We start from the raw sequence: 18,238 nt of genomic DNA on the forward strand, positions 1-18,238 counted from the left end.
TCTGTAAACTCGAGAGACTGCTGTGTATGAAAATCCCCGGAAATCAACAATTCTGAGATACTCAAACCACCCCATCTGGCACCAACAAGTATTCCATGGTCAAGGTCACTTAGACCACATTTCTTCACCATTCTGATGTTTGGTCTGAACAGCAACTGAACCTTTTGATCATGTCTGTATGTTTTATGTATTGAGTTGCTACTTCATGATTGGCTGATTCAATGCTTGCATTAACAGGCAGATGTACAGGTAATAATACGGCCACTGAGTATACACTGATGGAAATAAAAGTATTTCTCGTTTCATGGCCTGCTCCTCTCCTATTTCTTGTGTACTTATGTTGTTTACAGACATTTGTTGAAATAACTCAAGTACAATGCCTAATTGTGCATTTCTAAACAACTACCTTCTTTCTCTGTTGCCTCTTTCCTTAAACAATTCTGGCTTCTCAATGGATTGGTGGATTACAGTATCAGCAGAACAAGTCACACCCAGTGCAGTATTAGGTAAGGTACTCCTGTGTTACATAATGTTTGTTTTATAGGTATATGCTGAACATGACTCATCATTGTTGTGATTATTATTTGCAAGCAAAGAAATGGAAGATAATTTCAAAGGTAGGGTACGAGCAAACTATAACAAAGCTAACCTCAGTATGTTATATAAACCTACATTTTCTCATCTGGCAGTGCGAAAGTTTTTTATGGTGTCTACTGAAAATTTATTTGGTTTCATTTTTAACATTTGTCATTCCAACGATCACAGAGACAGATGAAAATAAAACAGGAACCCATTTCATTCTGATATATGATCAGGCATAACTCTCTGATACATTTCCCATGAACAGATTGAATTTAGTATTGGCAAAAAGGAAATGGAAGGGCTATTTGTAAACCGGACACAGTTTGCTCTTGACTCTTAAATCTGTTGAACTGGTGTGAAATAGAACTCGATATAGGTTTGCTTTGGATGCTGCAGAAGTCCTTACTCATTTGATAAATGTATGCAGATACAAGGAAAATGTCTGGTCACAGGGTGGTGGCTGCGATATGGTTGGGGAATTTCAGCTGCCGTTCAAAGTCCACCAACAGCTGCCAGTCCCTTGCAGAGGTCAGAATGCCTGCAGATGTTCTTTTGGCAGGTATTGGCTGCTCCCCAGCTCTGACAAAGGCAATGGTCTGCTTGGAGGGTCGGGACCACTTCACCCACTCAACTCCTGCACTGATGGCTTCAGCGATGGTCTTCAGGACCTGACCATGCCTCCACCTGTACCGTCCCTCACCAAGCGCCCTTGCACAGCCGCTGAGGATGTGCTCCAGGGTTCCTCACTTGGAGCACAGTGGGCATGCAGGTGTCTCTGCTTTGCCCAGTATGTACAGGTTTGATGGGCTCGGAAACATATCGTACACTGCCTGGATGAGAAATTGGATGCGGTGTGGTTCGACTTTCCAAAGCTCAGCCCAGGTCACTTTCCTCTCAACCGCATTCTCCCATCTTGTCCAAGCTCCCTGTTGCTTCATTCCCACCGCCTTGCAGGTTCTCGTCTCCTCCATTACTGCTCTCACCTCCTCCTGAACTAGACGACGCCTTTCCTTCCCTCTGGTGTCCATTTGGGGAGTTGGAAAGGATCCTAGCCCAGCTCGGCCTCGTGTGACCACTCCCACCAGCCTCCTGTGACGCAGCCTCGCCTCTGCCTCCTGAACAGCTTCCTCTGCCCTCCACTTCCTGCTTGTCCTCACTTGGATCCCTGCTCTAGCCACCTTCGGGTCACTTGAGTCCCTGTACTGTAGCACTTCTCTGGCTCTTGTTACCTTGAATTCTTCCTCCAAGGATTTGAAGGGCAGTTGCAGTTTGTTGTGGTGTCCAGAGAGTGCGATGCTGCTCAGGCTCTTTGGCAGCCCCAGCCATCTCCTGAGGTGGTTGCTAACCCTTTTCTCCAAGGTATCGATTGTCAAGTTCGGAACTGCATAGATGAGGAGGGGCCACAGGATTCTGGGAAGAATTCCATGCTGATACACCCAGGCTTTGAACTTCCCAGGTAGGCCAGACTTGTCCACAGATTTCAGCCAGCCATCCAACTCGGTGCAGATTGCCTGAATGGATGTCGTGTCCCTTAAAGAGCTGTCAAAAACCTAACCTAAGCTCTTGACTGGCTTTTCTGTGATGGTTAGGATGGCTGTGCCTGCAATACTGAACCGGAACTTGTTCTCCACCTTCCTTTACCTCAGCACCATCGATCTTGACTTGGCTGGTTTGAAACACATCCGGACCCACTCCACTAGCTTTCTAAGCCCCTGCAGAATCCACCGGCAGCCTGGGACTGATTCTGTGGTGACTGTGAGGTCATCCATGAATGCCCTGAGTTGCCATTGAGTGGAATTCATTCTGGGCCCACTGCACTCTGGTTCAGCAGACTTTGTGAGCATGTTCATTAGGGAGAACAGTGTCACTGAGATAGTGCACCCTGTGATGATGCCGATCTCCACCTTGTGCCAGCTTGATGTAATTGCTCCTGAAGAGACCCTCGTCCTGAAGTTGATGTAAAAATCAGCGATAAGGTCTCTGATTCTGCTGGGGACGTGATATTTGGTCAGTGTGAGCTGCACCAGCTTGTGCGGAATGGAGCCATATGTATTTGCCAGGTCAAGCCACAACACTGACTGGTTGCACTTGTTCTCTCTGGCCTCCCTGATGAGCTGTGTCACCACACTAGTATGCTCCAGACAGCCCGGCATCCCTGAAATCCACTCTTCTGGACTCATCCTTTAAGATTATAGCTGATCCAATCTTCCTCTCGTGAACTACTTCCATCTCTCTCTCTTCTTATCCCTTGACCCCTTCATTGTCTAACTGTGTGTCAACTGCCTCCACATCCATCTTGGGTAGAGAATTCCAATGATTCACAAGGCTCTGCGAAGAAAGTTTTCCTCACCTCCATTTGAAATAGGTTACTGCTTATTGTTTAAATAGTTCTGAATGCCTCTTGTTGCCTCTACAGGTAGTAGGGGAAAGTACCTCAGCATCTGCCTTATCAGTGTCCCTCAGAATCTTACATATTTTTATCCAGTCTTTTTCTACTAATTTCCAATAAATGTAGGTCCAACCTGCTCAACAACTCTGCGTACATTGAACCTTCAGCCCAGGGATGACAGGTGAAAGCAAGGGTACCAAGCAGATGGTACAGCTGCCACGTTAGATGTTGCCATTCTGAAAGAAGGCAGTGATTCATTGTTTGGAGTTCATTTGCTTCCATGTTGTGCTATTCTTCATAGCTTCCCTAGTTACTTACATTATAGGATAACCGTAAGACCTCAAGATTCAAGATTGTTTAATGCCATTTCTAGAATGCAAGAGTAAAGGAGAATAAAACAGTTGTTGCCCCAGATCCAATGCAGCAAAATAACAATAAGATAAAGAAAACAATAAGAAAAAAACACAATAAATATAAACACATGATAGCTTATATACATATATTGATTGTATATGCATCGTGACCCTAGGCACAGGAGTGCCTACACACAAGATAGCTGACAGGAAGTGATAAAGTAGTAGTGGTGGGGGTTGTGGAGGGGTGGGTTAGTGGGTGGAGTTGTTGATCATCCTTACTGCTTGGGGAAAGTAGCTGTTTTGGAGTCTGCACGGATGCCACATAGCCTCCTCCCTGATGGGAGTGGGACTAACAGTCCATGAGCAGGGTGGGTGAGATCCTTCCTGATGTTACTGGCCCTTTTCTAGCACATTTCTGTATATACCTCCTTGATGGCAGGTGGGCGAGTGCTGGTGATTAAATTGGGCAGTTTTACCTACCGTTGCAGACCCTTCCTGAGTACCGTGGTACAGGTTCTATACCATGCAGAGATGCAGCTTGTTTAAGTGCTCTCTACTACGCATCCACTCTATCTGGACTTTTCAATACACACCACATAGTACAAGTGTCCTTCAAGTCAAGTCAAGTCAAGTTCAAGTTTATTGTAATTCAGCCATACACATGTATATTGTTGAACAAAACATTGTTCCTCTGGGGCTAGGGTAAAAAAAAATCAGTGCATACTGTTTAGTCACACACAGCGCATCTAGTGACAATCCAGCACCTCCCATCACAAAATAATATGAACAGATGTCCCTGAGTGGCATAGACTGAATATTGTCTGATTGACATGAAGTGCAAAGAGGTGCATGTTTAAGTATGACAGCATAATGTTACTGGCACTATTATAATGAAACAAGCAATCATATAAATATGTGTAAAGGCAGCAATAAAAGATGAAAAGTGGCAGTGTGGGATGAGAGTGTGTCCGTGAATGGGGGTGTAGGGCAGGGGGCAGACCATTCAAACAGGGTGTACATTAGTGTTGGGTGCCATCAGAGTGAGAGGGTTAAACTGTTAAAGCAGGCCCCTCAGATTATTGGCTCTCTGCTAAAGTGTTGAGCCAATAGTGATCATTCCAGTTAATGCTGGCTTGATGTCACCATCATGGGACTGAGAAGGCAGCACTGACTCACCAACCATGCACGGAATAGCGATGCATTACAAGCCCAGCATCCATTCCTTAGAGAATATGACATTATAAAGTCCAATTGGCGTTGGAGTGCCCAACTGTTGTGCGATGTTCTTCCATGACTGTAACTTTGCTCTGTATTTATATTCCATCTGTAGCTGGTAAAATATTTTTCTTCACAATAGTGTTTTACAGTGTATACTGTACATTTTTTATCCTGTTCTCCCACTCTTTATTAAACCAACTTTACTCAAATGGCAAAATAGTTCAACTGTGACTGACAAGGGAAGTCAAAGCTAATGTAAAAGCAAAAGAGAGGGTATACAACAAAGCTAAAATTTGTGGTATAACAGAGGGTTGGGAAGCTTTTAAAGGACAACAGAGAACAACTAAAAGAATCATTAGGAAGGAAAAGATGAAAAGATGCAAGCTAGCAAATAATATCAACATGGATAGCAATAGCTTTTACAAGTATGAAAAAGAGAGACGAGAGTGGATATAGGACCGTTAGAAAATGAGACCGGAGAAATAATAACGGGGGACAACGAGATGGCTGATGAACTAAATGAGTATTTTGCTTCAGTCTTCACTGTGGAAGACTCTAGCAGTGTGCCAGATGATAAGGGGTGAGGGGGAAGAGAAGCAAGTGCAGTTACTATAACAAGGGAGAAGGTGCTCAAAAAGCTGAAAAGCCTAAGGGTACCTAAGTCATCCAGACAGATGAACTGTACCCTAGGGTTCTGAATGAGGTAGCAATAGAGATTATGGAGGCATTAGTAATGATCTTTCAAAAATCATTGGACATTGGTATGGTGCTAGAGGACTGGAAGATTGCAAATGTCACTCCACTCTTCAAGAAAGGAGGAAGGCATCAGAATGGAAATTATAGATGTTAGCCTGACCTCAGTGGTTGGGAAGATGTTGGAGTCAATTGTTAATGATGAAGTTATGGAATACTTGGTGACACAGGACAAGATAGGACAAAGTCAATATGGTTTCCTAAAGGGAAAACCCTGCCTGATGAACCAGTTGAAGAGATTACTTGTCGGATAGATAAAGGAATTTCAGTGGATGTTGTATATTTGGACTTTCAGAAGGCCTTTGACAAGGGCCACACATGAGACTGCTTACTAAGTTAAGAGCCCATAGTATTGCATGAAAGTTACTGGCATGGTTAGAGCATTGGCTGATTGGTAGGAGGCAGCAAGTGGGAATAAAAGGATCCTTTTCTGGTTAGCTGCCAGTGACCCAGTGACTAGTGGTTTTCTACTGGGATCGGTGTTGGGACTGCTTGTTTTTATGCTGTATATCAGTAATTTAGATGATGGAATAGATGGCATTATTGCCATGTTTGCAGATGATATGAAGACTGATGGAGGGGCAGGTAGTGTTGAGGAAATAGGTAGGCTGCAGAAGGACTGAGATTAGGAGAATGGGCAAGAAAGTGGCAAATGAAATACAGTGTTAGAAAATACATGGTCATGCACTTTGGTGGTAGAGTAAATCTGCAGGCTATTTTCTAAACAGGGAGAAAATCCAAAAATCTGAGATGCAAAATTTACCCTAAATGTTAACTTGCAGATTGAGTTGGTGATGTGGAAGGCAAATGAAATGTTAGCATTCATTTCAAGAGGTCTTGAATACAAGAGCAGGGATGTGATGCTGAGGCTTTATAAGACACTGGTGAGGCCTCACCTTGAGTATTGTGAACGGTTTGTGCTCCTCATCTGAGAAAAAATGTGCTGACATTGGAGACAGTTCAGAGGAGATTCACAAGGATGATTCCAGGAATGAAAGGGTTATCACACAAGGAACGTCTGATGGCTCTGGGTCTGTACTCGCTGGAATTTAGAAGGATGAGTGGGGATCTAAGTGAAACCTTTTGAAATTTGAAGGAGGGCACAGCCTCAGGATAGACGGGTGTCCATTTAAAACAGAGATGCAGTGAAAATTCTTCTGCCAGAGGGTGGTGAATTTGTGGAATTTATTATCACAGGCATCTGTGGAGGCCAGGTCATTGGGTATCTTTGGCCGAGCTTAATAGGTTCTTGATTGGACATGGCATCAAAGGTTACGGAGGGAAGGCCGGGGAGTGAGGGTGAGGAGGTGAAAAACACATCAGCCATGATTGAATGGTGGAGCAGATTCAATGGGCCAAATGGCCTAATTGTGCTCCTATGTCTTATGGTCTTCTGGTATTACGGACAAGAAGATAGGCAAAGAGGATGGCATGGCTGTTTTGGTAAAAAAATGAAATCAAATCATGAAAACGAGGTGGCATACAGTTGGAAAGTGTTGAATCATTGTGCGTAGAGCTCAGGAACTTCAAGAGTAAAATGACCCAGATGAGAGGTGTGTACGACCCTCAAAACAGTAGTAAAGATCTGGTTAACAAATTACAACAGGAGTTAGAAAATGCACGCCAGAAAGGCAATGTTACAATAGTCATCAAAGTTGCTGGTGAACGCAGCAGGCCAAGCAGCATCTATAGGAAGAGGCACAGTCGACGTTTCAGCCCAAGACCCTTCGTCAGGTCCTGACGAAGGGTCTCAGCCTGAAACGTCGACTGCGCCTCTTCCTATAGATGTTGCTTGGCCTGCTGCGTTCACCAGCAACTTTGATGTATGTTGCTTGAATTTCCAGCATCTGCAGAATTCCTGTTGTTTACAATAGTCATAGTGTCATAGTCATAGTATGATAGTGTGACTTCAATATGCAGATAGATTGGGAAAGTCAAGTTAGTGCTGGATCCCAAAGCGGGATTTTCTAGAGTGCCTCTGAGATGGCTTTTCAGAGCAGCTCATGGTTGTGCCCACTAGAGGATCAGCTATTCTGGATTGGGTGTTGTGCAATGAACTGGAATTGATTACAGAGCTTACGGTAAAAGAACCCTCGGGAAAAGTGATCATAATATGATAGAATTCACCCTTCAATTTGAGAAAGAGAAGCTAAAGACAGAAGTATCAGTATAACAATGGAGCAAAGGAAATTACAGAGGCACGAGAGAGGAGTTGGCCAGAAATGATTGGAAAAGAACACTGGCAGGGATGATGGCAGAGCTGCAGTAGCTGGAATTTCTGGAAGCAATTCAGCCGGTGCAGGATATCTACATCCCAAAGAGGATGAAGTATTCTAAAGGCAAGATGATACAACTGTAGCTCACAAGAGAAGTCAAAGCCAACATAAAAGCCAAAGAGCAGGCACTTAATAGAGCAAAAATTAATGGGAAGTTAGAGGATTGGGAAGCTTCTAAAAGTAAACAGAAAGCAATAAAAAGTCATTAAGAAGGAAAAGATGGAATATGAAAGTAAGCTAGATAATAATATTAAAATTGATACCAAAAGTTTCTTCAGTTACATAAAGTGTGAAAGAAAGTCAAGAGTGGATGTTGGTCTGCTGGAGAGGAGAAACTGAATAAGTATTTTGTATCAGTCTTTACTGTATAAGACACTAGCAATATGCTGGAATTTTGGAAGTGTGAGGGATGAAAGTGTGTAAAGTTGCCATTATTAGAGAGAAGGTGCTTGGGAAACTGAAAGGTCTGAAGGTAGATAAGTCACCTGCACCAGATGGTGTACACCCCAGCATTCTGGAAGAAGTGGCTGAAGGGATTGTGGAAGCATTAGTAATGATCTTTGAAGAATCACTATATTCTGCCTGAACATTGACTTCTCTAACTTCCGCTAATGCCCCACCTCCCCCTCGTACCCCATCCATTATTCATTTTTATACACATATTTTTTCTCTCACTCTCCTTTTTCTCCCTCTGTCCCTCTGACTATACCCCTTGCCCATCCTCTGGTTCCCCCTCCCTTGTCTTTCTCCCCAGACCTCCTGTCCCATGATCCTCTCATATCCCTTTTGCCAATCACCTGTCCAGCTGTTGGCTCCATCCCTCCCCCTCCAGTCTTCTCCTATCATTTTGGATCTCCCCCTCCCCTCCCACTTTCAAATCTCTTACTAACTCTTCCTTCAGTTAGTCCTGACGAAAGGTCTCGGCCTGAAACGTCGACTGTACCTCTTCCTAGAGATGCTGCCTGGCCTGCTGCATTCACCAGCAACTTTGATGTGTGTTGCTTGAATTTCCAGCATCTGCAGTATTCCTGTTGTTTGCGTTTTTAAGATTCTGCCTAGGTTGCGGATAACTGGAAAATTACAAATGTCACCACTCTTAAAGAAGGGAGAGATGTAGAATAAAGGAAATTATAGGCCAGTTAGTTGACCTCAGTGGTTGGGAGGATGTTAGAGTCGATTATTAGGATGTAGTTTTGGGGTACTTGGAGGAATATGATAAAATAGGCCATTGTCAGCATAGTTTCTTAAGGGAAAATCTTGCCTGACAAATCTGTTAAAATGAAGAAATAATAAGCAGGTTAGACAAAGGAGAATTGGTGGATGTTGTGCACTTGGATTTTCAGAAGGCCTTTTCAAGGTGCCACATATGAGGCTGCTTAACAAGTTATGAGCCCCTGGCATTTCAGGAAAGATATTCGCATTGATTCATCATTGGCTGATTGGTAGGAGACAAAGAGTGGGAATAAAAAAACATTTGCTGGTTGGCTGCCAGTGATTAGTACTGGTCCACAGGGGTCTGTGTGTGGACTGCTTCTTTTTAAGTGATATGTCAATGACCTGGATAATGGAATTGATGGCTGTGTTGCAAAGTTTGGGGACAATACGGAGATGGAGATAAGTGGAGGGGCAAGTAGTTTTGAGAAAGTAGAGATCCTACAGAAGGACATACAGATTTGGAGAATGGCAAAGAAATGGCAGATGGAATAGAGTGTCACAAAGTGTGTGGTCATGCACTTTGGTAGAAGAAATAAAAGGGTAGTGTATTTTCTGAATGGGGTGAAAATTCAAAAAACCAAGGTGCAAAGTGACTTGTAAGTCCTTAAAGCCCCTTAAGGTTAATTTTCAGGTTGAGTATGTGATGAAGAAGGCAAGTGCAATGTTGGCATTCATTTCAAGAGGACTAAGATGTAATCGTAAGGCTTAATAAAATACTGGTGAGGCCTCACTTAGAGTATGGTGAGCAGTTTTGGGCCCCTTATCTAAGAAAGGATAGATGACATTGGAGAGGGTTCAAAGAAGGTTCAAAAAATGATTCTGGGATTGAAGGGCTTGTCATATGAGGAGTATTTGATGGCTCTGGGCCTGTACTCACTGGAATTCAGAAGAATGAGGGGTGACCTCATTGAAACCTATTGCAAGTTGAAAGGCCTGGATAGAGTGAATGTGGAGAGCATGTTTCCTGTGGTGGGGTAGTCTAAGACCAGCCTCAGAAAACAGGGGTGTCCTTTTAGAATGGAGATGAGGAGGAGTTTCTTTAGCCAGAGAGTGGTGAATCTATGGAACTGATTGCCTCAATTGGCTGTGGACGCCATCTTTAGATATATTTAAGACAGATCCTTGATTAGTCAGGGCATGAAAAGATATGGAAAGAAGGCAGGAGTTTGGGGCTGAGAGGGAAAATGGATCAGCCATGATGAAATGGCAGAGCAGACTCGATTCTGCTCCTAGATCTAATGATTTTATGGTCTCATTCGTACTGTCAATTGAATTTAGCACATCCTTGAAACAAAATTAGCTAAACTACAGCTGTGCATGGAGCTATTAAATCAATTACCATCAGTGGTTGCAAAAGACAATAATGAGTCTTTGAGCTACTGTTCATCCATTCTATCACTGAATTCAGGAGAGAGCATGACTATATTTTCAAAATATTCTCATGGTTACGGTACCCAATAAGCATGTGAATCTCCCACTGTTTGCACTTTGTGTAAATGTGATATACAGTGCCTTAAAAAAGTATTCAGTCCCCACAACCATTTTCACATTTTACTGTCTCATTTTCTTCATTTAAAATATATTGAAGTAGAATTTTTCAGCTAATCTACAAAGTATATTGCATCCTGTCAAACCAAAGAAAAAATATCACAAACCTATCAACAATTTACTAAAAACTAAAAACCAAAATAGTGAGGTTGAAAAATTATTCATCCCCTTTGTAATTACTACGTTAACTTTCTTCAAGTGCAATACTGTATATTACCTTACCAACTCACCAAATCAAAATGAAGACAGAAGAGCATTCAAGACAAGTTAGGGAAATGATAAAAGAGAAGCTCAAAGCTAAGGGTACAAGACCAAAGGGATTGAACATACCTCGGAGCTCAGTGCAGTCCATCATGAAAAAGTGAAAAAATATGAAATCACAGCCACGTTGCTTCGATCAGGCCACCCCTCTATACTTGGTCACCAGAGGAAAATGGCACTTGTAAGCAATGTTCCATCTAATTTGTAAATGACCAGTGTGCACAAAGATCTGTGCAATTTTATGCCCAGTGACAACAACATGTGCACACTGAATTTTATATACGTATAGTGGTATTCATTTTAACAGCTTCTAAAACACTTTCAATTAGAACTTTGATCTCCTCTGGGTTTGATTGTTTTCACTCTTGTTCATGTGCACTTTCACAAAATATACTGTAGCAAGTATGAAAGATTTTCTTGCTGGAGCTTTTGCACACAGTTCATATGTGGATTTGCTTGCTAAATAATGCTTTCAAAAGTCAAGATTCCAAATATCACTCCACTTCTTCCCACTTGCAAATTCTCCAGCAACCTTTGCATCGCAGGTAACACTAGTTTCTGTATTGTACATAAATATTTCTCATAACTGCATGTTTCTGACCTCATAAGCTTTTGGTGTAGCAGTTTCTACTGTTTCAGTAAGCCATTGTACTGTAAATAGAATGTTTTTTTTTGTGCTTCACGCTCTTTGCTTCTTTGGAATTCAGCATAGTGAATCAATAATTTCTTCAACAAAAATAGTATCTACTAGTTCTAAAACCTGCAGAGAAATCATTGCAAACTCAATGTTGTCAACACCATCTGCATCAGAAACTGAAAAAGGAAATGCAATTGTGTAGGAGTGTGAAGTATACTTAACGTGCCAACAAGGTAGAGGGTAACAACCTTTTGTGCACAGTTTAAATTCCTTTGTACACTAGTAACAAAAGATGTGTGTGTGCGCATACACGCACATCTTCAAGGGAACGTTCCTTTTAAGAGAGGCTACTGTGATGCCAACTATCATTCTGAGTCAGCTGCAGAAGTCAGCGGCTGTAACTGGAGATGAAGCCCATGGCTCCACAATTTCTATGGCCTTGCACAAAAAGGGTATTTGTTGATAAGTGGCTAAAGAAAAACATATCCTTGCCCATAAAGACTTTGCAAAGCGTCACTTAGAAGTTACTGTAAAGATGTTGAAGAAGGTCAGGGTGGAGAAACATCTCTACCAAAGGAGGTGTAACGCACTGCTTCCCTTTGCCAGCCTGCCGGTCACCACTGGGTGAGGTGCAGCTCCTGCTGAGAGTCACGTGAAGCCATGGGAGCAGCCGGTGCACATCACAAGTCCTGGTTATGCGACCACTGACACCAGCCAGACAGTCTCTGAAGAGTAATAATAATGACTGAGGTCACCTCTCTTGTAAAGACACAAAGGAGAAGGCAATGGCAAACCACTGCTGTAGGAAAAAATTGCTAAGAACAATCATGGTCATGGAAAGACCATGATCGCCCATGTCATATGACAAGATGCATAATGAACAAACTGTGAAAAAGGAGTATGTAATTCACAAATAAAAATCTCAGTTAAATTGATCAAACTTCCTGGCTGAAATTCTCATTTATGTGAATAAAGGTTTGGGGGCTGAATACTTTTACAAGGCACTGTATATCTGGACTTTTTTGTTTTGCCTCCTATTGTTGGTGCTAGTCAAATGCTGAAGGCACTACCATACATAAGTGGAAAGATTGAAAATGCTTAAATTAAAAGCACTGCAGAAAACTCTATGTTGCAAGATAGGTTTTTTGATTAATATATCAATAATAATTTAATTTAGTTTGCAGAAAATAGCATCAACATTTTTCATTGTTGATAATCATTATCACAGACTTCCAATTATGCTGAATTACTCAACTATTAAATAAGTTAAAACTGAAATGATTGATTGAAATACCTGCATCATTCTACTGCCTGAATGTCACACTCTCTGAGATTGCAAATGACACCTTAACAAAACACAAAACAGTATCAGCTTTTATGCAGGCAGCCATTGACAGGATTCATAACCCTGAGGGAAATACATCTTTCTGGGAGAGATCTTTGTTTGAGTCACCATATTTCAGCTGCATCAAAAGAATTTAAGTTGACAACTAAAAGCCTTCATAAATCAGAGTATTGAGAACAGGAGTTGGGACGTTATGTTGAAATTGTATAGGACACTGTTGTTGGAGTATTGTGTGCAGTTCTGGTCACCTACCTACAGAAAAGGTATCAATCAGAGTGAAAGGGTTTAGGGGAGTTACAAACGTTTTCCCAGGACTTGACCTGGTTATAGGGAAAGATTGAATATGCTAGAACTTTATTCCCTGGAGCACAGGAGAATGAGGATTGATTTGATTGTGGTACAGTTATGAGAGGTATTAAATTGTGATGTTATATACAAGCACGCTTTTTCCACTGGGACTGGATGAGACTAGAGCTAGGTTAAGGGTGAAATATTTAACAGGAACCTGAGAGGGAGGTAAGTGTGTGGAATGAGCTGCCAGCGGAAGTGGTGGATGCAGGTTTGATGGTAACTTTCAAGAGAGGTTTGGATAAGTACATAGGTGTGAGGGATTACAGAGGGCTATGCTCCAGGTGCGATGGGACTAGCAAGAAAACATTTTCGTTGATGGGCCAAAGGGTGTATTTATGTGCTATGGTTCTCTATGACTCCACGACACCAATCAGCTCCCAACACAAAAATACACAATACGTTTTCCATGTCCCTGATCCAAATCAAAAGGTAGCCTGAACTGGGGCTGGTGGCAGTGCATGCAGGCCTGGTCTTTTGACAACCTTGACCTCTATGATAAAGCAACAGTTTCCACCAAATGCACTTACAAGAACTGTACGAGACTCGACATTAGTACTAATGTTATTTGACTTCTTACATGTTTCCTTCGGCAACAGAGTGCCCCAACACTGTGATGCAGGTTACACCAAGGCATTGAGTTAAATGCAATCCTTTCAGTTTAGTTCAGATTTCCAACAATCACAGATTTTTTTATTATCTTTGGGACATGGGTGACCTATATATACTCATAGCAAAATTCTATTTTCTTTTATTTGCAAAACTTGTATTTAAGTTATTGAAATAAAAAGTAATTGTGAATAGTATAATCGGAAATGGAAGCACTCAGCAACTCAAGCAGCATCAACAAAGACAGAAACTGAGTCAAACTTTTGGAGAAAAAACCTTCATCAGAACTAGAGCAGTGAGAAAATAAGTGAACTGCTGAAAGGTGGAGAAAATAAAAGGAGTAGCTTTGTTGACCTAAGCTGTCAAGGCAACAATTATTTTAGAAATGTCAGTTTAAAACAGAAACGAAAAGAGAAACGGGCTGAAGTAGAAAGCTGCAGCAATGGTCTGTGGCAAAAAAAAACACAGAAGGAAAAGGTTACAGTATCTGAAATAGTTAAGGTCAATATGAAATCCCAGAGCATCAGTGTATCCAGACAAAAGATGAACGCTGTCCCGTGGTTCCACATTGGGCATTGTTCGAACAGTATTAACAGAAGGTCAGAATAAGAATTGGATGGGGAATTAAAATAACAAACAACAGGAAACAAATATTTCTTCCCTTTTTGAGTATCTCTATGTCCATCACAGTTGACAGGTTCACTAACATTACCCATTACAAGCCAATCAATTCCAATATCTACCTTGACTACACTTATCCAACCATGTTTCATATACTCCCTAGCTACCACCCTCAGAAGGTTGTAATTACTGCAATCTCCATTGATATTATACCACCAGATATTTTATCTCCCCTCCCCAGTGTTCCTAATGGGGCCATTGCCACTTTGATACTCTGGTCCACTTTTCCAATTCATTTAGCCAATTTCTTTCTCACAGCATTTTCACATGCAACTGCAGGAGAGATAGAGCCTACTCTTACTCTTCTCTTCCCACTACCAAAGGAGCCAATCAGTCCTTTTAGGAGAAGTAGCAATTCCCACATACTTTTTCCAAATTAGCTTTGCCTTCATTTCCCATGATGTGGTTCCCTCTACATTTGAGAAGCCAAATGTCAGCTGGGCAATTGCAGAATACTTCCATTCATTTTCCAGGGGCAACTATGAGCTTCCACGTCAACTCTCACATTCCCAGCCTGACCTCTTTTTCTACAACTCCTACATTGGTCCAGTGTTGCTGTCTCACAACCCAGGACCAAAACTGACTTTCCATGCTGTATATGAGAGGTTTGCACATTTATCCATGTGGCCACATGGGTTTTCCCAACTGCTTCAGTTTCCACTAATATCACAAACAAATGCCATTTTGTAAATTACTTGGCTACTGATATATTGTTGTCTGTCAGTGGACTGTAGTTAAAACAGGGTGGATTTACACAGATTCCTGGGTGTCATCATCGGGCCCAAAATATTGATGCAATTACAAAGGAGGCATTACAGCAGCTATATTTCATTAGGAGTTTGAGGAGAATAGAGAAGTCAGCAGTTTCATGTTCCTGGGTGTCAAGATCTCTGAGGATCTAACCTGCTCCCAACATATTGATGTGTCTGTAAAGAAGGCAAGGCAGTGGCTCTATTTCATTAGGAGTTTGAAGAGATTTGGTTTGTCAGCTAAAACACTCGAAAACTTTCACAAATGTACCAGGGAGAGCATTCTGACAGGCTACATCACTGTCTGGTGTGGGGGGGGCTGCTCCACAGGATAAGAAGAAGCTCCAGAAAGTTGCAAAATTAGTCCGCTCCATCATGCCCACTAACCTCTGTAGTTATCCAAGACATCTTAAAGGAGCAGTGTCTCAGAAAGGTGGCATCCATCATTAAGGACCCCCATCACCCAGGACTTGCCCTCTTCTCATTGTTACCATCAAGAAGGAGGTACAGAAGCCTGAAGGCACACACTCAATGATTCAGAAACAGCTTCTTCCCCCGGTCTTCTGATTTCTGAATACACATTGAATCCTAAAATACTACCTCACTTTTTATTTATATTATTTTTGTGTTTGCACTATTTTTAATCTAAATATCTAACACACACACACACACACACACATATACTTTAATTGATATACTTATTTTTTTCTTTCTATATTATCATGTATTACATTGTACTTCTGCTGCTAAGTTAACGAATTTCACCACACACGCCGGTGATAATCAACCTGATTCCGCTTCTGATTCAGAGAATTGGTATATCACCAAAGACATTCGCAAATTTCTACAGATATACAGTGGAGAGCATTCTATCCAGTTGCATCGCCATCTGATATTAAGGGGCCACTACACTGGATCAGAAAAAGCTGCAGAAAGTTGTAAACTCAGCCAGTTCCATCATGGGTACTAATCTCCCCAGCACCCAGGACACCTTCAAAAGGTGATGCCTGAAAAAGGTGGCATCCATCATTAAAGAAGCCTTCATCAAGGACATGCCTTCTTCTCGTTACTACCATCAAGGATAAAGTACAGGAGCCTGAAGACACACACACTCAGTATATACTGTATATAAATGACTTGGATAAAAATTATTAAGTTGATTTAAAGTTTGTTGGAAGTGATGTGGAATGCAGACTTTCAATTAGTAGAATTGAACTGCTTTGGGAATGGGGATTTTTGATTTAGAGAACTCCGCAAATCTGCAACATCATAAAGCACAAATTTCAAAGTTTAAAGTAAAAAGAATTATCATAGTACATATACATGACACCACAATCAACCCTGAGTTTCTTTTTCTGCTGGCATACTTAGCAAATCTATAGAACCGTAACTGTAAACAGGATCTGTAAACTGAAAACATCGGGAACTGTAAACTGTGCAAATGCAGATATTAAATAAATTGCAATAAATAACGAGCGTGAAATAGCAAGATAAAAGAGTCCTTAAATGAGTGCAGTTATCCCCTTTTGTTCAAGAGCCTGATAGTTGAGGGGTAGTAACTGTTTTTGAACCTGGTCGTGAAGTCCTGAGGCACCTGTACCTTATACCTGATGGCAGCAGTGAGAAAAGAGCGTGGCCTGGGTGGTGAGGATCTTTGATGATGGGCACTGCTTTTCTGTAGCAATGTTTCAAATACGTAGACATGCTCAATAGTTGGGAGGCTTTTGCCCAAGATGTACTGAATCAAATCCATTACCTTTTGTAGGATTTTCCACTCAAAGGCATTGTTGTTCCCATACTGGGCCATAATGCAGACAGTCAGCACACTTTCCACCACACATCTGTAGAATTTTGCCAAGATATTCGATGACATGCCAAATCTCTGCAGATTCCTGAGGAAGTAAAGGCACCGTGAAGCTTTCTTTGCAATTATATGGTGGGTCGAAGACAGATCCACTGAGATAGTGACACCCAGGAATTTAAAGTTACTGACCCTCTCCACCTCTGATCCTCCGATGATTACTGACTCATGGACCTCTGGTTTCCCTCTCCTGAAGTCTAAAATCAGATCTTTGGTCTTATTGACATTGAGTGACAGGTTGTTATTACACCACCCAGCCAAGTTTTCAATCTCCCTCCTGTATGCTGGTTCATCACCCCCTTTGACACAACCCACAACAGTGGTGAAATCAGCAAACCTGTTTGTGGTGTTGGAGCTGTACTTAGCCACACAGTCATAGGTGTAAAGGGAGTAGAGCAGGGGCTAAGCACACAGCCCTGTGGTGCACCTGTGCTGATGAAGATGGTTTTGCCAGTCCAAGCTGACTGGGGTCTACAAGTGAGGAAAATCCAGAATCCAATTGCACGAAGAGGTATTGAGGCCCAGGTCTTGGACTTTACTGATTAGTTTTGATGGGATGATGGTATTGAATGCTGAGCTGCAGTCGATAAAGGGCATCCTGATGTATGCATCTTTGCTGTCCAGATGTTCCAGGGTTGCGTGGAGAGGCAATGAGATGGCATCTGCTGTAGACCTGTTGCTTCAGTAGGTGAAGTAGAGCGGATCCAAGTTGCCATTCAGACAGGGGCTGATATGCTTCAATGCCGTATCACTGTGGATGTAAGTGCCACTGGACAATAGTCATTTGGACAGGTTACCACGCTCTTCTAGGTCACCCGTACGATTGAAGCAGGTGGGTACCACACATTGCCAGAGCGAGTGATTGAAGATATCTCTGAATACACCAGCCAGTCGGTCAGCACAGATCTTCAGTACTTGGCCAGGTACTCCATCCGGACCGGATGCTTTGCTTGGATTCACTCTCTTGAAGGCAGTCATGCCATCTTCAGATACTGAGACCAAAGGATTATCGGGAGATACGGGGGTGTGCGATGGCCTTCCCTGTTCTGGTAATCAAAGCAAGCATAGCAAGCACAGAGCTCATCTGGAAGCGAGGCTCTGCTGTCCCCTATGTCGCAAAATTTAGCTTTGTAGGAGGTTATGGCATTCAAACCCTGCCACAGCTGTTGAGAATCCCTGGTTGATTCCTGTCTAGTCCTGAATCTCCACTTCACCCAAGAGATGGCTTTCCAGAGATCATACCTGCACCTCTTGTGGTATTCTTGATCTCCAGACCTGAATGCCTCTGATCTGGCTCTCAGCAGATTCTGGGTTTCATTGTTCATCCAGGGCATCTGATTGGGGAAAACCCGGAATGATTTTGTGGGGAGACATTCATCTCAGTCTGTAACAGCCCTGGTGTAGTCCTTC

At 42.2% G+C, this 18,238-nt stretch overlaps 1 protein-coding gene across 7 annotated transcripts in view; it reads left to right on the forward strand.

The window, feature by feature from the left end:
* Positions 1 to 18,238, forward strand: part of LOC134342756 (receptor-type tyrosine-protein phosphatase T-like) — a 1,640,095-nt gene that overhangs the window by 1,478,393 nt on the left and 143,464 nt on the right. For 5 of the 7 annotated variants that reach the window (XM_063041286.1, XM_063041287.1, XM_063041288.1 and 2 more), the window contains one exon: positions 471 to 506. The exons of the other annotated variants lie outside the window; for them this stretch is intronic. In XM_063041286.1, the coding sequence (XP_062897356.1) occupies positions 471 to 506 (36 nt within the window). The remainder of the gene's footprint in view (positions 1 to 470; positions 507 to 18,238) is intronic. 7 annotated transcript variants of the gene reach the window in all.

This window comes from Mobula hypostoma, chromosome 2, assembly GCF_963921235.1.
Source record: "Mobula hypostoma chromosome 2, sMobHyp1.1, whole genome shotgun sequence".
NCBI lineage: Eukaryota > Metazoa > Chordata > Chondrichthyes > Myliobatiformes > Myliobatidae > Mobula > Mobula hypostoma.